The sequence below is a fragment of the Camelina sativa genome, chromosome 3 (assembly GCF_030686135.1).
Source record: "Camelina sativa cultivar CO46 ecotype springtype chromosome 3, ASM3068613v1".
Classification (NCBI taxonomy): Eukaryota; Viridiplantae; Streptophyta; class Magnoliopsida; order Brassicales; family Brassicaceae; genus Camelina; species Camelina sativa.
The window spans coordinates 12,969,982-12,994,202 of NC_141882.1; the positions used below are offsets into that span (position 1 = coordinate 12,969,982).

General features: G+C 34.4%; 5 protein-coding genes across 6 annotated transcripts; 2 read left to right on the forward strand and 3 right to left on the reverse strand.

Annotated features, from left to right (window-relative positions):
* The first annotated feature begins 3,751 nt into the window (after positions 1 to 3,751).
* LOC104777051 (elongation factor 1-delta 1) lies at positions 3,752 to 5,893 on the forward strand. The gene is made up of 7 exons (XM_010501247.3): positions 3,752 to 4,162; positions 4,484 to 4,591; positions 4,769 to 4,885; positions 4,988 to 5,081; positions 5,168 to 5,288; positions 5,374 to 5,649; positions 5,735 to 5,893. Coding segments are annotated over exons 2-7 (693 nt in total). The 5' UTR covers positions 3,752 to 4,162; positions 4,484 to 4,508; the 3' UTR covers positions 5,737 to 5,893.
* A 417-nt stretch (positions 5,894 to 6,310) lies between these two features.
* Positions 6,311 to 11,380, reverse strand: LOC104777052 (uncharacterized). Of its 2 annotated transcripts, none has more exons than XM_010501249.2 (13): positions 11,022 to 11,380; positions 10,792 to 10,904; positions 10,637 to 10,701; positions 10,116 to 10,221; positions 9,757 to 9,828; positions 9,464 to 9,523; positions 9,230 to 9,359; positions 8,965 to 9,149; positions 8,488 to 8,672; positions 8,056 to 8,183; positions 7,679 to 7,956; positions 7,271 to 7,514; positions 6,311 to 7,185 (listed from the first exon to the last, which is right to left on the reverse strand). In XM_010501249.2, the coding sequence occupies exons 2-13, from the start codon at positions 10,876 to 10,878 to the stop codon at positions 6,485 to 6,487; spliced, it is 2,241 nt and encodes a 746-aa protein (XP_010499551.1). In that variant the 5' UTR covers positions 10,879 to 10,904; positions 11,022 to 11,380; the 3' UTR covers positions 6,311 to 6,484. The 2 variants fall into 2 exon arrangements, with proteins under 2 accessions (XP_010499551.1, XP_010499550.1); XM_010501248.3 differs by having other exon boundaries at positions 10,792 to 10,908; positions 11,022 to 11,375.
* Positions 11,381 to 11,753: 373 nt separating this feature from the next.
* On the reverse strand, positions 11,754 to 12,436 carry LOC109131140 (uncharacterized). The gene has a single exon (XM_019241766.2). The coding sequence runs from the start codon at positions 12,322 to 12,324 to the stop codon at positions 12,076 to 12,078; it is 249 nt and encodes an 82-aa protein (XP_019097311.1). The 5' UTR covers positions 12,325 to 12,436; the 3' UTR covers positions 11,754 to 12,075.
* A 6,617-nt stretch (positions 12,437 to 19,053) lies between these two features.
* On the forward strand, positions 19,054 to 19,631 carry LOC109131142 (uncharacterized). The gene has a single exon (XM_019241770.2). The coding sequence runs from the start codon at positions 19,116 to 19,118 to the stop codon at positions 19,515 to 19,517; it is 402 nt and encodes a 133-aa protein (XP_019097315.2). The 5' UTR covers positions 19,054 to 19,115; the 3' UTR covers positions 19,518 to 19,631.
* A 1,636-nt stretch (positions 19,632 to 21,267) lies between these two features.
* LOC147946874 (uncharacterized) lies at positions 21,268 to 24,220 on the reverse strand. The gene has a single exon (XM_087503617.1). It carries the CDS (start codon positions 24,196 to 24,198, stop codon positions 21,490 to 21,492), a length of 2,709 nt encoding a protein of 902 aa, XP_087359743.1. The 5' UTR covers positions 24,199 to 24,220; the 3' UTR covers positions 21,268 to 21,489.
* Position 24,221: the final 1 nt, after the last annotated feature.

Sequence of the window (24,221 nt, forward strand, 5' to 3'; positions counted from 1 at the left end):
GGGTTAAAACTTTAATGGATAGAGTTGTTTTTGGAAAAATCGTATAGATGTTGTTAAGATTTTATGGCAATAAATATAACAAATGTTGATCAATTTAAAAAAGTTTAGTATTTGAGTTTCTCTGCAATATTATTTATGGAATTGTTTTAGAGGTTAATGTTGTAAAAAGAAATTAAATAATTAAAACTTAAAGGATATAAACCAAAACGTATTTCAAAAATATTATTATAGATTTATGAGTTCTCAATTCTTACATCATTCGAACTCAAGCTAACGAGAAAATTTTGTTAACCGACTTGACGATACTCTTTATCTTCTCGTTCCGGCTAAATAGTGTCAATATCTGTTTGAGTGAATTTTTGGTGTCTACGAAACGGTGAGCTTGCGGAATGCGCTTAATTCAATCACTATGGATTAATCCAAACTCCATCCCTTTGCATACCATAAATGATTTTACAAGGGAGTTTTCATAATGGCTTCCTGGGAGGTGGATATGACATTCGTACCTCCTTCAAGACTTTGGGACGATGCTTATAGGAGGAGATACTCAATTCAACCAACCAAAAAAAAAACATGCGATTTGATCAAATTAAAGACTCAAGAAACAAAGAGAAAACGTTTGTGGTATAGAATTGCACGTTAATAATTTAGTTATATACAGTACCTAATTTAATTGTCACTACCAAACTTTGGTCAAAGATCATTTTCATTTGATCACTTAATACACGTAACACACAAAAGAAAATTGGATTGAGTTGAACTAAATATGATTTAGTCAAACTCTTGATAGTGTTACACAACTCGTGAATTTGGACTAAAACAAACTTAAATTTGGACACTATCAAGAGTTTGACTAAATTTGAACTATATAACCCGTCTTGCACCACACTCAGGAATTCTCTTAGTTTTTAAATTTGAATTATATATGTACCATGTTAAAATATAATAACACTATATACAAAAACATATGCACCCATGCTTCTAAGGGCTGGCTTGTCCAAGGTGCTGAACAACAAAGTTGGATTTTGTGGTAGATCACGAGTCCAAAATTAGATGACTAAATAAATTTTTGTTGATGGTTCATACAAATTCTTATTCACAAAATACACTATTCAAATATTAACGAAATCAAATTTTAAAACGAATAAGTCTTATTGATATTTTGATATTCAAATTATGCACAATGTTAAAATTAATGTAACAATACTATATTTATATATATGCAAAAAAAAACATAGTCATCCACGGTACATAGACTGTATATTTGTCTTTATTTGATTATATTACGTATTAATTACTACTTAACTACATGCAATGTTAAACTTAAGATATACGTAACAAGTAACAACACACTATATGCCAATAAATATTTTTCCGCCTTGTATCATTAATATTACTCATTTGCTGTCATAATTGTTTTAAGAGTATACATCTCTATATTAGTAAAAAAAAGAGAAGTACAACTTGTATTTCGTCGGAAAATGCCCTTACGCCAACTACAAGCAAACACGAACGCGGAGGGTAAATATGACAATATAATTAATTGGGTCGGATTTAATTTTTAGCGTAACCCGAAATTCACAAATCGGGTCTTTATAGAACAATTAGGGGGGGGGGGGGGGGTTTATTGGTTTTCGATACAAATGGGCTGTGCACATTAGAGAACAATTTGTGGGCTGTGCATATTTAGGAAACAAATTTGTGGATTTTAAACGAAATCCATTACCTTCCTATCACGGCAATTAGCCGAGAATTACGCTACTCAATCTCATCAGTTAATTTGTGAGATATCAATCTCCTATCAAAATATGAAAATCTTACTAACCTGCTTTGATACACGTACCATATTTCCTTATTGGATTTTTTATATTAAAAATCGATCCTTAACCGAATACAAATATATCCTGTTACACAATATAAATATTGAGTAAATCAAATTTAGTCCTATATGAGTAATATCAACAATGCTACTAACTTTATGATAATAAAACTAAATTTGTGTAAATACAAATTTTAGCAATTTAACATATGCACAATACTAAAAAACAACAATATTTTATGAAACTTTTTATTTATCCACGGGTCCAAACCTAAACTAAAAATAATCATAAGTATGTGATGGGGTATACTTATATATTTTTGCTGGTTGGTTAAAAAATACAAGCAAAATATCTTAAAACTTAATATTATAAAAAAAAAGAGTTATAAACCAACACTAATCCGCTCCATCACACTCATATACAAAACTAATTAATTTTATTTTTTAATAACTAATAGGCTCTAGGCAACACTAACTAATTTCAAATTGAGAATTTGTGAATAAAAATTAAATAATATTATATGAACTACAAACTGTATTATACATATTAACAGATGTTAATTTTACAACAACTAATTTTGATTGATTCAATTCCAAGATAAAGGAATTTAAATTAATTAAATTCCAAACGAAAACAATAATTTGTATATAAATAAAGCAAATAAATTACAAACATCTCAATATTATTATAAAAAACTTGCTATATATCTATATTGATAGATTTTGTCAACTATTAAAAAATAAATATTTGATTCAACATAATATTTTTTAGTAAGTTATATAAAATAATTTTTTAAAATAACATAATCCCGCGGTATACTGCGGGTTAAAATCTAGTAATATATTTAAATTACAAGTCATAAACTAAAAAATTTATACTTAAACTGGTTACCAAATTGGTTAAATACATTGTCCATGTTCATGATGTGTAGAAGAATAAATACATATTAGTATATCTCTAACATCTATCATACTAGATTTTAACCCGTGGTACACCGCAGATATATAATTTCTATTATAATTTTTATTTTATGTTGTATCTATTTGTTAGTTTTTTAATGTTTTGTAAATAGAGGAATAACTAAATTTTTTGGTTGTTTTGCGGCTAAATATTTATATTATTTTTTAACCCGCGCAATACAGTTCATGACCATTTGTTTGTTATATTTAGTTTGTTTTGTTTAGTGTTTGAGATTATATTTTGATTTTTAATTATTATAACAAAAAATAAAGGATGTAAATACATAATCATTAATTTATACACTGTGATTAAGTCACATTTTTCCTAATGATTTAATTATATTATACAATCTTAGTTAAATCAACTTATGTCAAATATTCTAATATTTGCGGGTTGGTATGTCAACACATACATTATGATTGTGTAATTTTTACGAATACAATATTTACAACTTTGTTTGACGTTCTTACTACTTCTACATGATCAAATTGAATCACATAACAATTAAAAAAAAAAATTGTGCTTTAATGTAGGCCTGATTCTAGTAATTTAGTAAATAACTAATCACATTTTTAACAAAGATAAATAATTAATAATAAAATCTAAAACTGGCGTTTGTTAATTTCTATATATGAAAACTTTATATACTAGATATATTTTTGGCGTTGTGAGCTTGTTAGATCCAACAACTAGTCTCTCAACTCAAACTTAAGAAAATAGTATTAAGTTAATAACTTGGGATTAGCTACACACCGTTGTTCTCTTTTTTCTTTTTGCGCTGATATAAGTATAACTAATATCAAAATATTGGATGTAATCTGTTTGTTGGGTGAGCTATCATTTTCAAAATCAGTTGAGCTCAGTCTTTTGTTAGCAAATGACAACTTAAAAGATAAAAAGTGACAACTAATCAGTGAGGAAAATTGATTACTTTTGTAAGATACATTACACATCTAATCTTTCCATAAATCATTCTAAGTTACCTTATTAATAAAACTAAAGTTTGTTTTTTTCCTTATCGCTTTTTTAGTAGTTTTGACTTTTGAGCAATGCTAAATTGCTAATTCATTCCTAACTGAAAAATTTGGAACTTTTTGGGTCAATCAATTTACACTTAAACATCATCATTAGCTTATAAAATTTTCATTTTCATCTAGATGCTCTCTTAAGTCTATCAAATTGATCTTAACCGGTTCATTAGTTTATGTGTAAACCCCAAAAGGAGAAAATAGAAAAGGCCTAAAAGAGGAATTAATTAGGCCCAAATACAGGCCCACTAGAGAAAAACCTAGAGAGGGTTAAATAAGTTTCCTTTGAGCTCTGTGTCTTCCTCCTCTGCCTCCTTCGCTCTTCATCTTCAAAGTCTGCACCTTTTAGCTCAGGTTTGTTCTTCTTCGATTTCCCTCTTTTAGATTAATTGTTCATACGCCTCCTATTAAGTTTGTTTCAATCTGAAAGTATCCATAGTTGTAATAGTATTCGATTAAAAATTCAATTTTTAGACACTTATCTGAACAAATATTGTTGATCCCCTGTGATTAGGAATCTTTAGATCAATGAGCCTTGTATGGTCTCTTTTTCTTTATTTTAATGTAATGTGTTAGAGAATCAATGTTTGGTAGCAATAGAAATTTTCGTTTTTGCTGAATCTTTGTGGTTTTTTAGTAGTTGATCTGTTCTTGTCTTGATCTGCTTTATATCAGTGAAAAGGTTCAAGCTTCAGAAACAATGGCGTCCTTCCCTAACCTTAACTCTGATGCTGGATTGAAGAAGCTCGATGAGCATCTTCTCACTCGCAGTTACATCACTGGGTAAGTTCATTGAGAACCAAAAGTGTAAAGAAGTTTTATCAAAGCCCTGTCTGTTTTTACTTTAGTTGGTGTTATCTCAGGCTTGGTTTTGGACGTCTCTTATAGAGTAGATCCTATGTCTGTACCTTTTTCAAACAATTGAAGTAACATTTATTTTTCGTTCTGTATTGTTTATAGGTACCAGGCTTCAAAGGATGATATCACTGTTTTCGCAGCTCTTGCAAAGCCCCCAACTTCCCAGCATGTGAATGCTTCTCGTTGGTACAACCACATTGATGCCCTCTTGAGGATCTCGTAAGCTTAATTGCCTTCTATTGGTTCCTGTTTACGTGTGGATTATAGTTTTCGCTGTTTGGATTTATCTAATGGTGTTTCATTAAACTCTGTTATTTACAGTGGTTTCTCCGCTGAAGGAAGCGGTGTCGTTGTTGAGGGATCTGCCCCTATCACAGAAGAGGCTGTTGCTACTCCCCCTGCAGCTGATTCTAAGGTGCTCTTGATTGTTTCTATGGTTACTCATAATGTTCTGTTATAGTTGTGCATTGGGTAGATTCATATAAATGTGTATTTTTGTAGGATGCTGCGGCTGAGGAAGATGATGATGATGTTGACCTTTTCGGAGAGGAGACAGAAGAGGAAAAGAAAGCTGCTGAAGAGAGAGCAGCTTCTGTGAAGGCATCTACAAAGAAGAAGGAATGTAAGTTTGGGTTCTTATTCTACACTTGTAGTTTATTATATTAAGATGTCTTTGGTTTCTCATTTGTTCTTATTCTCTTCATCAGCTGGAAAGTCATCAGTTTTGATTGATATCAAGCCGTGGGATGATGAGACTGACATGAAGAAGCTAGAGGAAGCTGTTAGATCTATTCAGATGGAAGGATTGTTTTGGGGAGCATCAAAGCTTGTCCCAGTTGGTTATGGTATCAAGAAGTTGCAGATTATGTGCACCATTGTTGATGACCTCGTCTCTATTGACACCATGATCGAAGAGCAACTCACTGTTGAACCAATCAATGAGTACGTCCAGAGCTGTGACATTGTTGCCTTCAACAAGATATGTAAGTTTCATGAATATGTTTTTCAACTCTTTATATAAGATAATGTAGTGTGTAACTTTGTATATTGGATTGAATCATAACGCAGGAAGATGGAGAAAGCTTCGAGGAAGTTCTGTGCTTACGCTGTCTGCTGCTTTTTCAATATTCTGTTTACCGAGTTTCTGTAGACTGTTGTTTTGACTTTGTTATGGCTTTTGCCATCTCTGATTCGTTTTGATATTTAATGAAGAATGACCATTCAGTATGGAGGAGTCTATGACCATTCTCTGCTTCCTGTTTCCTTTAACTATTTCGTAGCTTCCATCATATGTAATTCTTAGTGAATCCTTGGCTGTCTGAGTAGGATTTCCTGATTACAGGAATTCAAGCTGAATAAAATTGTTATGATGGTTATCTAGACATTAGGTTTTGAAGATACTGTGCTGTATAGAGTTTAAGAGCTACTTCTAAAGACTGTTTCTTGATTGACTTGAGCACAATATTATACAGAAGAGTGTCTTAGCTTAAGTGGCCCACAAGTTTTCCCTTCAGTGGTAAGATTTGGGTGAAGTATTACCTCGATTGATCTTAATCTCTTAATCGACACTTTGGTTCTGTGGTTGCTTTTGGAACATGACCACTCTTTTGGCTGCTCCTCTCATGGAAACTAGTGAAACATTCATTTACACAAACCTTAGAAATAAACTCTTTGAAATTTGAAAATTTGAAACATCATAATAGGGGCCTTTTTCAATTCAACATCTTGAAAAAGAGGGTATGTATAATCATGATCAAAACTTTAATTTGAGAAACAAAAGAGATTCTGTAAAAAACAGATGGATTTGTTTGTCTTGCACTAAGATTCAGCATCAGAATCAGAGAGAAAGTCATCGTCCTTAAGACTAGGAATAAAATCATCATCAGATTCATCTAATGATTCTCTCTTACCAATTGATGCTTCCTCCATCAGACTATCCTTAACCACATAATCATCTCCCTCCTGAGTCCCACTCACTACTTCTCCATAACCGTCTTGGGGAGCCATAGCATCTTTGTCTGAAATCTGTCCAAGAGATCCCTCAGGAACCGTCACAGGCACATCAGCTTGTTGAACATTCTCTGATGCAACCACATCAGTAGGATCTTGGACACCCAGAGATGTGACAGTAGCTAAATCATTCCCAACTTTCATTCTTTTAGTCTCTTGGAAAGGTAAAGTCGATGTGACAGTAGCTAAATCATTCCCAACTTTCAATCTTTTAGTCTCTTGGAAAGGTAAAGTCGTCTCTAAGGTTCTCTGAATTGCGTTGTTAGAAGGAACGTCCGCATTTGCCAGCCATCTGTTGCATAGATCATCACCATCATGAGCAATACCATTCAACTTATTCGGATTAGGTGTGTTGTGGTTTTGGCTGGCAAGGGAATTGCTTTCTGGAAACAAGTTGCTAAGTGATGGGAGACCGTCAAGTGGAAGTGCCCTCGGATGTATGACAACTTCAAGGGACATGAGAGCTTGAGCACAGAATCCGGCAACTTTCATTCCAGCCTGCAGTTTACCTGTTCAAAGGCCGATATATGCATCAAATATTTCCGGTTTCTGGTTTTTAAAAATAAGTTAATTCATGCCAACAATCTTAGTTACCTGTTCGGAAAAGCTCAAGCCCTTCAGCTAAAAATGCAGGGCGTACTCGTGATGGAGAAACGAGAGATGCCAAAAAGGCACGAAGTGCTGCAAGCTGAAACTCATCTAGATCTGTAGTCGACTTATTGGGTAAACAATGGTAAGTTTCAGTATTGGCCCATCTCCCTTCACAAGCACTTGTTGCTGTCGTCATTAGAAAATTATCAACACGTTCTCTCCAGCTATCTGATCCCAATGCACCACCCTGAAACAAAAAACAAAGAAAAATATGTGACAACCTATCAAATTGAAATAATGACAGAATTACAAAGAAGAAAAATGGTGACTGTGAGTAAGAATCCAGAGATTAACTTCCAACAGTGTCGATAGAAAGCGGAATTATAATAGCAATAAGTTAAAAGAGCTTACAATGGTCAGAAGAGTTTCCAGTGCCTCAAGAGATGCAATCTTCAATGTAATTGGGCTACTGGAGTGATTGTGAGGAACTCCCACTTCAAAAGCAGAATTCTCTGCCTCGACTCCTGAATTAGTTGAATGCTTCCTTTTTTTACTGCATGCCTGAAGAACAGCTCCGTTAGTAAGCGACATGTTTTTGCTAGATACCGCATCAAATCCTTCTACACTTCTTGGGTCTAGATCCGCAGAGGCATTAGTGACAACTTCATGTGCTAGTTGCATTGCCATTCCTGGTCAGAGAACTATATGTTAGCAGAAGTGATCTTGATTTTCATCACATCAACCTGAGAAATGAAACTACAAGCAAAGGCAAGATCTTGTAAAATTACCTGTACCCATGGATTTGAGCAAGGTCGTAGTGATTGAGTAGAGCTTTATCCTCAATTCTGGCCATGAACATTTCCTGAAGTAACTACTAACAAGTCTCACCACAGATGCAGCATATGGTAAAATTTGGCTGCAAAATGAACACATAAGAGGATAGTTATTAAGTTCCTACGGCACAGGAAGATGTTGTAACAATCCATTATTCGTAAAAACGAGAAAGTGCAAACTATTATCAGCCAAAACATAAACTACCAAAGAAACAACTCCTTAATTGTGTGTCAATGAAACCAAGGTCAGGTTTTACTTGAAATATAATCTTTAATGTTTCTGACATGTAAATATATATATATAGTTTTCGCTAATGAAGGTAACAATCCAGGTTAAATGAAAACTATAGTTTCTGCTACTAGCGAGAATGAAAGGAGACCAATTACCTGCGGATACTCTTTATAGTAGCACGCAAGAGTTCCAGAGCAGACGAATGCAAAGTTGGAAGTTCTGCACAAACCAATTCTTGCTGGATCCCTGTCATGAAGGGTGACATGGCTCGAGGTAGAGAGCCATTCACCGCTAGCACTCGCTCAACAAGAGATAATAATGAGCCAACTGGAATATTAACCTGAAGATGAAAATAAAGAATATCAGGATCTTTCAGAAGTTAATGGCAAGTTTGGTTACGTAGTAGCACATATCAAGAGAGACTGGAGGAGTCTCCTGAGGGGCAATCCAAACTTTGGACTTGGCATAAGAAGGGACATGCTTAACTTAAGGCTTTAACAATGATGCTGAATCTAGATACCCAATTTGCGACCCTATCTATTTATGACCAAGTACGAAAAAGCTAACTCTCTCCACGTCTAAAATCAAGAGGAATCACAAATAGTCCAACCTAAAAGACGATATCACACTACCTTGGATTTGTACGAGCTAGTTAACATCGTAGAACTGCAGAGCATAAGTGCAGAAACTCTGGATACAATCAATTGTTCAGAGTTCCACGTTGCATCATCCAAACCCCCATTTTGACCTCCCAAGGGCAAAGGAGAGTCTTTTCCAGGAGGAGTCAATTTTTGGATTGCTTTTGTTCCTTTTGTTTCTGCAACACATGTCACCATGTTTTATCAGGAAAACTATAGCCGCACATAAACAAAATGAACAAAGAAATGAACAAATTACCTTCTTCTAGACCTTGGAAAAAATTATTTAAATGTACGTTTATAGATATCAATAACTTTTGCATCATCAAGGACCAGCTGTCCTCGGTTCCTTTAACTTTGGGGAGCAATGCTAGCAAGTGGGCGAATTTCTGAAGGTTGAGATAGAAGGAAAGAAGTACACGTTAATAGTTTCTTGCTTAGTTGATGCCTTGATGGACAATATGAAGTAGAGGATTTGTAAAAAGATGAATACCTTTAACATATTAGAACTGGTTTTCGCACAAAATATTTTGGAGGCAATAGCGGCTTCAACCTAAAAAGAATTAGCATTTCAAATAAACACATATTGGTAACATAATTACTTGAAATATGTATGGTGATTGTGATAGTGTAGTACCATTGAGATGGAAATAAATGTCTAACAAAGTCATATGTGTGTGTATTAATTAGACTATGCACTGTTGTCATGTAGCTATCAAAATACTGATAATAACAAATTCGGGAAATTAGACGAACAGAAAATACATTTAAGCCAAGAGAGCTGACCTTGTCATAATTACTGTGGAAGGCAGCAGGAAACAAGATTACAACTGTACTTAGCAGATGGACAATGCCTTCCTGCACATCCAACACCAATCAAAAAATCAAATTGAAGATTCTAGCAATGACAGGAGAAGAATAATTGTTCCCTAAATTCTTATAGCACTTGTTATAGTAGGTTATGATTCTGCTACAAAGGATTCAAACAGAGGAACCGATGTATAACTATTAACTCTACATGTTAAACATCTAATTTTACTTTTTAAGTGGTTGAACAGTCTTGGCACAAAACCAAGATTATAGGATGGAAGCTGGAATTTTACTTTTTATAATTCCAGGCCTAAGCCTTCTTATATGGCACTTACCCATAGTGCTTCTGAAGAATCTTCTTCCAATAGTTTAATGATAGGTAGGATTACTTTCACAGCGTGTGAAACTGCATCTTTCTTTGTATTCGAAAATCTAGACAGCCTGTATCAGTTAAAACAAAAAAAAATATTCGATTTTCAAAAGTTCCTTGTTACAAAAAGCTTGAGAAGAGACGGTAGAAATAAAGAAACAAATATAAAAAGTGAATAACCATGTACAATGCAATGCAATATGAGAAGTCTCTTTATATAAAAAGCCTAAGCATTTTCTTGAGGGCTAAACACATATATAACATTTAACAATAAAGTAAAAGAAGAAAGATATAGATCAGCTAAAATTACAGACTCTGCGGAGTGTGGAGAACACCGTTCATAGTTGCCTAAAGTCTAAACTAAATCAATCTGATATACATAGCTTTTCAGTGCAAATAACGGCAGGATTTGAATCCATTATCGAAGACGAAACAGAGAATTTTATAGTAACAAATAGCAAAAAACAGATTCATATATATACAGACCTTGTAAGGAGATCAGAGATTGAGGTACATGAAGCCACTTGGACGATTCTAGAACTTGCTGGATTCTGTTTGAAAACAAAACAAAACATTTAGCTTTCAGGAATAAACAGTAGAAGATGAAACAAACCTCATTATAGGAGCAAAGCCAAACATACCTTAAGATGTGATAATAAACTGTTAAACCAAACAGAGTAGGAGCTAATGAAACGATCTGAGCTGCATTCTTGACAGGTCACTCCCATCAAACAAGTACCTACCCAGCATTTATCTGGCTACAACAACAACCAAAACAACAAAACTCACACAAATTAACACCAAAGTTGTGAGCTTTCACCACATAGAGTTAATTGATTCCAAAGTAAGGTCATTGAAGACAGATTCATACCATATCTGAAGAAACCAAAGCCAATAGTCTATTAACCCAATCATCAACGGCTGATTTCGATTTAACATGATGACTCTGGTCAATTGAAGCTAGAGGCGGCTCAGATAAGAGCTTGTGGGTGGATATAGTGGATACAACCTTGGAGAGTACTAAAAAGTTGGTCAGAGGCTGCTTCTCGTTTGGAACATATTCGGAGAGAAGGTTTCTGAGAATCTTGGGTTTCAATCTTGAGTCATACATGTCTTCGAAACGCTCAAAAGACGCCATTGAAGCAGCGGATGAAGAGATTAGGGGTTGTTGTGAAATTAGGGTTTAAGAACTGAAGCGGACACAGAGGTGGCTTCGAGCTTTTTGATGTTAGAGAGACAAGGTTTAAGCGAATCAGGTTTGGTTCATCGGTTAACTCGAATTGAACCGGTAATTTTGACGGTTTGTTGAGTAATTTATCTTGTGTTTAACCGGATGTACCTTTACATTGTAATCCAAATTAGGGGACAATATCCTCAAAATTGAAATTTCCTTTTTATTATTATTTTCTATTTTTTGGGTAGGGATTTCCTTTTATTAATTTTATAGTACCAAATTTTCATTTTGTACATAAGTAACAAAAATCAAGACTTCTTTAGGAAAATTTGATATATATATCTGTATGACTTTATCCTTTAATTTGGTGATTTAAACCGACAAATCGGTAAGACTAATAAACAAATCTTTTTAACAAGAATATGAATATCACAGAAGTAAATTCTTATTCAATTTAAAAAAAAAAACAAGTTCTTAGGTTGCGAAACCAATAAGAACATATTTTCAAACAACAGTTTCACAAGATTAATTCTTATCTGGTGGAAACTATAAAAAGAAAAAAGAAAACTTAAACTGACTTCTGAAAAAAAGCACCAAGTCATAAATTACAAGAAAAAAAAGACTTGAACTTAAATGACATCACTAACTTAACTATTACAAGAGAGACACAATAATTGTGGTGAAGGATGATCAAGGGCACTTGTAGGTTGTAGCTTCGGCAAAACAGAGAAGAGACTTATTTCTTGATGTCTTAGAAACAAGAGGTCACCGGACACACCAAAAGAGAATCCAACGAAGGGGTAATGATGCTTGGATCATCTTCTTCTGGTGCTATCTCATCGTCGAGGATCATTTCGAGAGTTTTGGCAGAGATCATGAGGCACCTACGTATGGCTGAGGCACGGTTCGCAGTCACAGCAGAGAATGGAGTCAGAGGTTGAGGTGCGAGAGCCTGTTGGTCTGGTCGGAAGACGAAAAGGGTGTTTTGAGTATTAACCATTTTGAAAAAGGGTTTTGTGTTTCTTAAGGCTGAACTAAAGTGTTTAGGAGCAAGGACTACTAGTGAAGCTTTTTGTTTTGCTTTGGGTTGTTGTAAATGTTGTTGATTTGGAAGATGGGTTTCTCTGTTTATATAGGAGTTGCCTAGACGAGATTGCCCTCATTTTCTTTTATTCCTTATTTATCTTAGTGAAAAATAAAAGTGCCAACATATATACATGTAAACAGTAAACTCTATAAAACTCTATTTAAGCATAGAAAGAAAATTAATTAATAATCTGTTTTGTCCAAATTACAGATTTTATTCTATAGTAAAATTGTATTTGTTGTCCCAAGTTTATAGATTTTTAAAATATTTTTTGTTAGCTTGTATTTGTCCTAAGTCTAAATCGTATTGGCTATCGCTAGTACTCATCCACATTAGTGTAGATATTGTTCTATCTTTTTGAATGAAGTAATGTTCTATCTTATCAAAATAATATACTCAAATGTGTAGTTTTATTAACTTTTGGAACGCAATTTTCGTAAATCTACTCCCCAAAACAATTCGATAAACACTATAAAGATGAAAATAGTACCTTATTACTTGAATAAATTGGATGGACGTCAATGCTGAAGGACCAAAAAAAAAAGACAGCACTAAAGAACTTTATGAATTAAATGCATGTTTTGGACATACATCAAAGAATTTTCAATATTCAGCTAGCGTCTTCCTTCTTCTTAATTTCTCTCAAAGTACAAAGCTAAATAGCGATATGTTTTTTGATATATGAAATAGCGATAAGAAGACAATATTATTGGTGCAAGTTGTTTACATTTGTCTTTTCGATCGGTTGGAACATGGCCTTTTTATGAGTTAAACAACGATATGTGTTGCCCTATCTCATTAACACACACACACATATATATATATATATATAATATCTGAAAATTGTAAGTTAATGTGTAACTATTTTGTATATGAATAAAGATAAGGAATCGGAAACAATTAAATAATTATTGACAAGAACTAAATTCTCCAAACCTCAAAAAAATACTTTTTACAGTAGAAACCCTTGAGTCTTTAATTCAAAAGTAACATATTATAAGCATAAACAAATTAGTCGAAGAACTAACTTTGTTCCACAAAACGAGTCTTCCTAGAGGTGAACTTTGTATCTGCTGATAAACCGAAACCGGAACCTTAACAGAAATGATTCCCTCATGTGCCTAAAATCTAATCCAGGTTTCTTGAACTTGTTATATCTTCAAATGCTACGTCAGCTATTCGCTCATTTTGGCCATCCTAAAATTAATATCAGATTGGATGAGTTCCCACGACATATATGTCTCTCTTCTTTATGTCCCAACATATTCCTCCCATAGTCTCATGTTTCAGCAGAATTGTTTTGCTCTGAACTGGTCGTCTCTATACTTACGTTCATTATCATATGTTTTTCTTCGTCATGCTTACGGTCTAATTATCGAAGCAAACGCGTGAAATTGTATAAGAGGTCGATGGGGCTAGATTACAAGATATGTGCTCTTTTAAAGCTTTCATTTCCCGTTTCATTTTCGGGAATATATCATGTGGGCAAGGGACCCTCCAAATATAGAAAATAAAAGAAGAAGTTTGGTGTTTTCTGCAAAACCTTTGTCTCGACTAGGGCAAAAATTGATGGCAAAAAGTTTGAAAACTCTCCTTTTTCTTTAGCCGGTGGCTTGTGCCGTGTTTCTGACGCAAATATGAGCTAGAGAGGTCCGGCTATAGCAGTGACTGCTTTTGGCCGTCACTGCCGTATTGAGATAAGGCCACAAATAGGTATCCAAATCATATACTAATTTAGGCTGATGCTAGCAGGGAAAAGCAAAATAAAATTAAGCTCAAGCACATATCAGATTAGAGATAGGCGTGGTCCTCAGATCTTCAGGGTGTTACACGTGGTAGATATATGACCCAACCTATCCTCTTACATTTCCCTTTTTGTACGTCTTTCGTAAGTCAATTTTTGTATAGATACGAATATATATTTATCCAGATAATTTATCAGTTTTAAACTTTTAGTTGGTATTATAAATGTGGTAATAATATGCATCACAAGATTAACACAAAATTTGTAACTTTCTTTATCGGGTAAGGTGGTCCTAATAAGTTGATATGTTAAAGAAACAATAATGAAGTTTGGCTAGTTATAGTGAAATTCCAAATGTGGAAACGAAATTGTTATGACTTCTATGCAGTTTGATTCTTAATGCCATAGTCTACAGGTTAACACTGCATTAGGATTTAACAAAGTATTGAGGAAGATGACCAACTACATCAAACGAAAACAAAGCTCCACTTAAATATACATTGAATACAAAATCTGTGTTGCATTGTAGATATGAACATTAAATTCCACTCGGTTGGTGAATACACCAATTTGTGAATAAAATTTTCCTATTTTTTCAGTACATATCTTTTGCACCTTGTTTGATGTACCTTTTGTTTTACTTATTATGTAAAAAAATGTTAAGTATAACCGCAGAAACAAGTTTTTGGTCTTTCACATATTTGAGTAACAACAAGTAGTACTCTCTTTTCTTTTCTTTTGTAGACAGGTTGAGACTTGAGAATTAATGAGTAATGACGAAGCTTGCTTTTGGTCACTGAAGTCAAGGAATTAGACGGCTATGTTATTTAATAATTAAGGGTATCCAAAAAGCTAGTGGGCGGCACTAACCGTTAAATTTCTCACATCAGTTTTTGCTTTCCAACTTTAAAGTTTGAAGTTCGATCGTCGTCGACATTTATAATGGACATGCGTTGTCATATTGAACTCACAGAAAAAAAATTATAATTGTTACAACCTTTAAGTCAAATAAACTATTCATTAATGGTCTATAATAAGATGACCACGGTTATGGTTATTACGGTTAAGGTTGCTTAACCATCGGTTACGGTTAGAAATTTTGTATATAGTTACGGTTAGTAATTTTATATACGGTTAAAATGGTTACGGTTAAATACGGTTGCGGTTAAACGGTTACGGTTATATACGGTTAAGGTTTCTAATTATTATGATACGGTTAAATTTTTTAATGTGATTATAAAAAATATACTAAATATATAAACTAAGAATGAGTTGATTAACAGAAAAAAGCGGTTATTTTAAGGGTAGTGGTCCTAGTGCAGTGGATGGACACATTAAACTATTTAAGTCACAGTTGGAAATTTGGAATGAGATAACTATTTATTATTGTATTTCTGTAAAGAACATGAGTACGTAAAAAAAACGAATACGTAAAAACATACATGCAAGCATATTTATTATGCTGATTACAATCATGTAAAAATAAAAAATATTAGTCACTATCTTCTGATCGGATTGAAGATACATCACTATCAATGTCTTCTAACTCTTCTTCGTTGTCTCGCATGTATTCTTGTTGTCTATATACGGCTCTAGTCCAATCATCAAGACACGTTTGAGCTTCAAGAGAATCTGGAGTCATTCTTGAACGAGTTTCATCTAAAATTTGACCTCCCATGCTAAAAGCACGTTCGACAGATGTTGTAGAAACTGGTGAAGAAAAAACATCTCTTGCGATCATGGCTAGAATTGGAAAGAGAGATTGAGGACACTTCCACCACTGAACGACTTGAAAGTCATTACCTGTATCTTCATCACTAAACTCAAAATTAGTGAAAAGATATTTTTCAAGTTCAGAATTGTTACTTTGTGATGGTCGTTGCCTTTTTTCTCGTCGCATCCTTTCTGCAAGACTCAGCTTAGAAGTTGTTGACGTATCATTTTGAAGAGATGATTCAACAACATCTGGTGTCATATTCTTATAAACTCTATAATATTCATCATATAGATTTTCTATGTCTCTTTTTGTATTTGAAATAATGCTCGAAACACTAACACTGTCAGACAAATGCAATAAATTATAATATGTGGTGAGATAATCAGATAAACCATCTACTTTAGTTCTAGGATCCAAAATTGATGCAAGCAAATTAAGAGGTGGAATTTCTTCGTAGTATTTTATCCACTTATCTCTCATAGTTTCAATGCATGATGACAACACAATATTATTTTCATGTTCATGCATCACATCAGCAATATTAACGCATTCATACACAAGTAAATGACTAGTCAGATAATAAACACCAGACAATATATATGTTGCATCATTGAAACATTTTAATAATTTCAGAAGAGCACTACATTCATCCCAATGAGTTGGCCACAAAGTTAAAGAGCTACAGTTTTGTTGAATAAAACTACACAATAAATCTTTGTAACCAATAGAACCAGCAAGCATATCATATGTTGAATTCCAGCGAGTGGGAACATCTCGAGAAAACCTTTTAGGAGATACATTATGCATTTTACAAAACTCGAACCATCGTTTCATTAACTTTGGACGCCCCCATAAATAATTTAAAGCTTTTTTAATTGGTGAAACAAGATTATTTTGAGAAACTAATAAACCATCTTGAACGCATAAATTTAAAACATGACAAATACATCGAATATGAAAATATTTTCCACCTAAAATAGGACTACAATTATTTACTAATTCAGAAACAGAGGCAGTATTAGCAGATGCATTATCAAATGAAATAGAAAATATTTTCTTTGTTAAACTATATTCTTCTAAGATTATTTTTATTAATTTAAATATGTTATCAGCTGTATGCCTTTCATCGAAAACCCTAAAAGCAATAATTCTCTTTTGAATAATCCAGTTATTATCAACCCAATGACAAGTAATGCCCATATAATAATGTATCTGCCAATGATCACTCCAAATATCACAACATACTGAAACTTTATTATGAACATTAGAAAACAATTTTTCTAAATCTATTTTTGTTTTTCGATAAAGTGATTTTAGAGTACGAGTAAGAGTAGTTCGAGGAACTCTCTTAGCTTGAGGATTTAAAACATTTATGCAATAATTATTAAAACTCAATTTTTCACCAAAGCTAAATGAAAGATGATCAACCGCAACCATCTTTGCTAATTCTTGTCGATTTTTTTTATCTGAATAGCGAAAAGATGAAAGACTAGAAGAAGCATTATGAGGGTTAGTTTCTACACCAAGTTTTTCAGGATGAATATGTTGCAAATGATACCTATATGATCCATATCCTGAACCCGACCTCTAAGAAAACCTTTTGTTGCAATATTTACAGCAAGCTTTCATTTCTCCATCAAATTTTTGTTTTCGAAAGTGTACCTTAAAAATATCGGAACCATTCAAACGTTGCTTTTCCAAATTTCTGCTAGCTTGTTCTTGAGTTGCACTCTCTTGAGTATTCATGGTTGGTAATGAGTTGTGGACATCTTCTCCTTGACTGTCGAAATGAAATGAGTTGGAAGACATTCTCAAATAACAAAAGAGCTCAAGACTGTGAAAAAATGAACACGTTTACGTTGGATAATGGAATAAAAGAGAAGTAGTATCTGACTCTTTGTTTCGAACAATATTTATTTATCGAGAATTTTGTTACTAAATGAATGGAACGGCTACTTTTCCACAGCTCACGCTAACAGCCTAACAGTCTAACACTTCCCTATCATTCGGTCAATTATTTACTAGTAAATAATAATATTTAATTTATTTATTTTTAGCATAATTAATTTAACAAAATAATTTAAATTGTGTCCCAGTTTTACAAAGAGAGTCAAACACATTTACACAAACACGATCTACATAATCTGTGATATTTTGATATTTTCATCCACAAGCATGAAGCCACTCACTTCTATTTTGTAATTTTTTCAGTAACTTACTTTCATTTGTTTCACTGTTTTTTTTTTTAAATGAACGAAATATATCTCATTTATTTTTTTAAATTAGAAACTGTTAACATTAAGAAAACTCTATATTTTCTAAAACAATGTTTAATTAATACAGTTTTCTTCCTAAATATTTTAAATATTTGGATTTAGCAAAAATTTTAAATATTTAATATTAATATTTTTAAATTTGGCCGATAAATATTTCTTATACGTAATGTTTATATAACATATTAGTTAACATAAGTAATTATTTGTACAGTTTATTATATTTGGAAAACGGTTACGGTTATAATTTGACGGTTTAATTATGCGGTTAACCGACGGTTTTCATACGGTTACGGTTAATTAGCGGTTACGGTTAATAATTTTTGTAACCTTAACCAATATGATTTTACGGTTACGGTTACGGTTTTTAACCATTTTATACGGTTATGGTCCGGTTACGATTAAAAACGGTCCGGTTACGATTAAAAAACGGTCCGGTTACGACCCGAAATACGGTTACGGTTCAATTTTGGTCATGTCTAGTCTATAATTGACAATACCTCCAAATAAACTGAGCCAACTTTTTTTGCCATATCTTGCGGTGACTAGTATAAAAGCCAGTTGATTGCAACTTCTGATTCAAAACCACCATAACTAAAATTTAACCACTTTTTCCAAACGTTTTTTCTCCAACCAAAATAGTATACAACCATCCAAGTGTAACTTGTTTTGGTATGTTACCCCAATATCAATTTATTCACCAAAAAAAAAAATTCCCCAATTCGAGCAAATATATAATATTAGTTTTATTTGCGGATAGAAAAGTACATAACAATAATTTCATTTTCTACATTAATTCAACACGTGTCACGATTCTGAAGTCAAGGTCTTTTTCAAAATCCAATATACCAATAAGAAAAAGAACAAAAAATACAAAATTATCTAGTCTCTGACGAGTATCCACCATAGGAAAATACAATTGTTAAAAATCACTAAAATAATTTTATTGTTCACAAAGTCAATAAAAACAATGAAAGATATGATTTGTCACCTAACTATAAAATCCATCCTCTCAAACCAAGTCCATCCATTATCTTCTCTCATCATCGATCATCACCACTCTGATCTAATTATCCTTTTAAATTTCAAGATCATGGCGAGCTCAAGACTAGCGAGATTCATAACAGAGGTTGCACCACCACAATTTGTCTCGGTGATGCGGCGGAGAACGGCTAAGGTACTCGACACCATCAAGGAGGAAGAAAGAGAAGTTGGCACTGATTCCATATTTTCTTCGAAGTCGAAGATCATCTCCTCAGGCTCACCCTTTACTTCTCCTTATCCCTCTGTTTCTTCAGTTTCATCTAGTTCCGGTCTTAAAAATTTCCCGGTTATAGAAAACCGGAGCTCTTCTCCGGTTTTCAAGAACTGAACCAGTTTTCAGATGTAAATTATATATATCTATATTTGTATATGTATGCATGCAAATGTTTTGTGTATTCGATTACGTTGTAATCAGAAGTGTGTCTATGTGTGTTGAGTTTGATTCCCCGGTGAGCTCCGCCTGCTCCGGTGAATTCGGATGATCAGAGTTTTATTCCCTGGTGGGTTGATCAAAGAATTGTGTACGTAGTCAAATATGTGGAAGGGACTCTGTTCGATGTCGTTTTCAATGTATACGCTTTTTTTATATGAAATGATCCCAAAAAACAAAAAAACAATAATTTAGGATATTGTTATTTTCATTTACTTGTTGAAACTTCTACAATCTCTACTTTTGACCGTATCACATGATTGTTCTTCTAGTATATATGCATATGCCTATGCCTATGATAGTTAAAGCGCAAAACAATGTGGTTTTGTGAATGTTTCTATCTTTAAACCAAGTGAATATTACGTGGTGACTTCGAGGATTGGTGGATTATAGGTATGGTATTAGTAAATGGATGGTGGCCAACTCTTCTTGAGAATGAATACTAAATGATTACTACTAAGTCAATTATATTTTATATGAGATAAATGATTTGCACTATGAATGCGATATTATAAATAGATATTTTTGAAAACCGTAAGAAATTTGTGGATAGAATTATAGAAAATTTAGAGAAAGTTATGTTATCGATTGACTGTTACAAAACTAGTATGCTCCACGCCACTAGCTTGGAAGTTGCAAAGGGATATGTGGCAACACATTAGGCGTCGGTACATCATCAACAAAAAGGACATCTTGATAAATTATTCGTCTCACCTAATGTTTATCATGCGTACACTATATAATTAGTTTAAAGTTATACAATTTTTTAAGTCAAACGTTTCTAGAAAACGTGGCAAGTTCATGCATGAATCTGTGTTTGTCCCTCAGCTCGTGATTATGTGTTCTTCATCATAATAAAATGGTGTTAAAAGAAAGTACCTATACGGTCCGAAACTAGATCGCTCATCAATGACGTCGAAAAGGCTGTTAATTATTAAGATCGTTTATCAAGTTAAAGTAATGAACCTTTTTTATCCGTAGGATTGACGAATCATGGTCGAGACTTGAAAGATATATAGTACAACGAGTAAAATAATGAGTTCAAAGACAAACATCTTCAATAAAGGGTGTCAACTCCATATAAGAGTTTCGGGTTCCACTCTCATGCATTCCTCTCACAGCTCACGCATGTTACTGCCAATGATCGAGTCGGCCTTGCTGGCATGGTCTCAATGATAATCAGCGGTGCGCTTTGCTTAGTTTACTGGATAGCATAAGCAGCCCTTTACCAAAACCTTATATATTATGTTTTTGATCAGGACGTTTTGATTCATAAAGGGGGGGGGGGGGGGGGTATTGGTGGTGATTCATATAATCATATACTATATGATATGATCCTCCCAAGGATTCGGCACCTTCGAGTTGGTTGATAGAGACACCTTGATTCTAAAGACGACGAAGCCTCAAGAATAAGGATGGTGGAATGAATAGTTGCACAAGAGTTGCGGAAAGACTCTTGATATACCGGTCTGATCTTTCAGCCTCGCACCAAAAAGATCGGATCTCTCAGCCTCGCACCAAGGAGATCGGGGTTTTGACTATCGGAATCACACCAAGTAGTCAGTTTTGATTGTTGGAATCACACCAAGCAATCGGTTTTGTTCACAAAGAACAGAAGAGAATCACTCTCAAAAAGAAAATGTTTTGATAAAAAGTTGGATTGTTATTTCAATGATCTTACATGAGTTTATATAGGATAAGAAAACTTGGTAACAAAGCCAAGTATTAACTAGTCTTAAAACTAAAAAACAATTAAGATAGATGGTTGAATGAAGACCCAATTCTTGTGCATGTATTCCTTCCTCCAAAGTGACTCTAGGTGCATGTATCTCAATTTTCGTCACTCTTCTTTGACCACAAAATAAAGTGATTATTTTGGGCTTTCTTGGACTTGAATTAGGTTCAAAGTGGGCTGGACTTGATAGGTATCATCCCCAATAGATTTTCCAATGTTCTCTTTGACCATAAGCTCTTGAATAAGCTCATTTAGTGCATCCTTTAGCTTCTTAGCTTTTGCTCTAGTCATTGGTCCTTGAGGTACAAACAATGGTTCCTCAGCTACAAGCTCCTCAGGTTCAAGCTCAGCTACATGTTCCTCAGCTTCAAACTCAGCTACAAGCTCATCCTCCTTAGCCCCATCCATGATCACATCATCCCCCTCCTCTTGAAAAGGATTTGACCTCAAATCTGGATCATCTGCCACAAAAGGAACCAAATCAGAAACATTAAAGCTTGAATTCACATTGTACTTACCTTGAAGATCAAGTTGGTAAGCATTGTCATTAATCTTTCTTGTGATCTCAAAGGGCCCATCGATTCTAGGCATCAGTTTTGACTTCCTTTCAGCTGGAAACCGTTCTTTTCTCAAGTGAACCCACACTTGGTCTCCTGGTTTGAAAACCATCTTGCGCCTTCCTTTGTTTGCTTGTTTTGCATACTGCTTTGTCTTCTCCTCAATGTTTATTCTAGCTTTCTCATGGATCTGTTTGACAAGGTCAGCTTTCTTTTTCCCATCCAAGCTAGCTCTTTCACTCAAAGGTAGAGGGGTTAGATCCAATGGAGATAAATGATTAAAGCCATAAACAATTTGGAATGGAGAAAACTTAGTTGAAGAATGAACTGATTGATTGTATGCAAACTCAACATGTGGTAAACATTCTTCCCAAGTTTTAATGTTCTTTTTGATCAAAGCTCGCAAGAGAGTAGACAAAGTTCTATTAACTACTTTAGTTTGACCATCAGTTTGTGGATGACAAGTAGTGGAGAATAGTAACTTAGTCCCTAGTTTAGACCAAAGTGTTTTCCAGAAGTAACTCAAAAACTTTGTATCCCTATCAGAAACAATTGACTTAGGCACTCCATGCAAACGAACAATTTCCTTAAAGAACAACTCAGCAACATTCAAAGCATTATCAGTTTTGTGACAAGGTATGAAATGCGCCATTTTTGAAAATCGTTCAATAACCACAAAAACTGAATCTTTACCAGTCCTAGTTCTAGGCAAACCAAGCACAAAATCCATAGAAATATCATGCAAAGGTTGAGTAGAAATAGGATGTGGATACTTTACCGTGATGTTGTTGATAGCTCTACAATCAACACACATGCGCCAACTTCCATCCTTTTTGGGCACAATTAGGAATGGGACTGCACATGGGCTCATGCTCTCTCTAACATGTCCCTTCTCCATGAGCTCATTATCTTGTCTTTGCAACTCCAATGTCTCCACAGGATTAGTCCTATAAGCTGGTCGGTTTGGAAGTGATGCACCAGGAACAAAGTCTATTTGGTGTTCAATACCACGGGTAGGTGGTAAACCTTTCGGATTGTCCTCCGGGAATACGTCCTCAAAATCCTGCAAAAGAAAGGTTATCTCACTCGGTAACACCGATGCAAGGTCAGAAAAATTCATGAGAGTTTCTTTGAAAACAAACATGATCAAAGGTTGTTTTGAAAATAAAGCTCTCTTAACCTCTCCTTTTCTCACAAAGAAATTTGAATGCCTCACAGGTTTTCTCTCACAGGCCTTTGACTTGGTTTTTCTCAAACTCTCGCTCTCTTTTTGGTGAATTGTGTTTGTGGGGTCGCTCATGGTGTTTGTTTCTTTCCTCTGCTTGAGAATCAACTGATCTTGAGAAACTTCATGAGGTGTCAACGGAACTAAAATGATCTTCTTGCCTTTGAACTCAAAAGAATAACGATTGGTGAAACCATCATGGCTTGTTCTCCGGTCAGATTGCCATGGTCTTCCCAAAAGAATATGACTTACCTCCATAGGTAGAACATCGCACAAAACCTCATCCTCATATTTCCCAATGACAATAGGAACCTTTACTTGGATACTAACCTTCATCTCACCATCATCATTAAGCCATTGCAGCTTATATGGCTTCGGGTGTTTCTCCGTAGTTAGCCCAAGCTTCTTGACCATTGTTTCACTTGCCACATTAGTACAACTCCCGCCATCAATTATGAGACAACATACCTTATCTCGGACATGGCACCTTGTATGAAATAGATTCTCCCTTTGCTCATGTTCCACAATCACAGTTTGAACACTAAGTGATCTCCTTGCCACCAATATCTCACCCTTTGCTGGAATTTCTTCAAGTTCTTCTAGTGAATCAGAAACCACCTCTTCATTTTCTGATTCAAACTCTCCATTCTCCAAGAGAATCATGGTTCTTCTGTTGGAACATTCATGCGCATAGTGTCCTCTCCCATGACACTTATAACACGTCACATCACGAGCTCGGGTTCTGGTAGCCTCAGCTTTGTCCTTGGTAACTTGATTGGCAACAATTGGCTTCGCTTCAGCCTTTGGAATAGCAACTGGATTTTCTTCCTTCTGGTAACTTTTTTTTGGGTTAGATGAACCAACACCATAAGTTATCCGCGTAGAACTTCTTCTCTTGAGTTGCTTTTCCACCAAGATTGCTTTATGTAACATCTCTTCAAGCTCCACATAATGCTCCATCTCAAGCCTATCTTGGACATCTCGGTTCAACCCACTCATGAATCTAGCCATAGTAGCTTCTCGGTCCTCAACCACATCAGCTCTTATCAAAAGAATCTCCATCTCTTGATAGTAATCCTCCACAC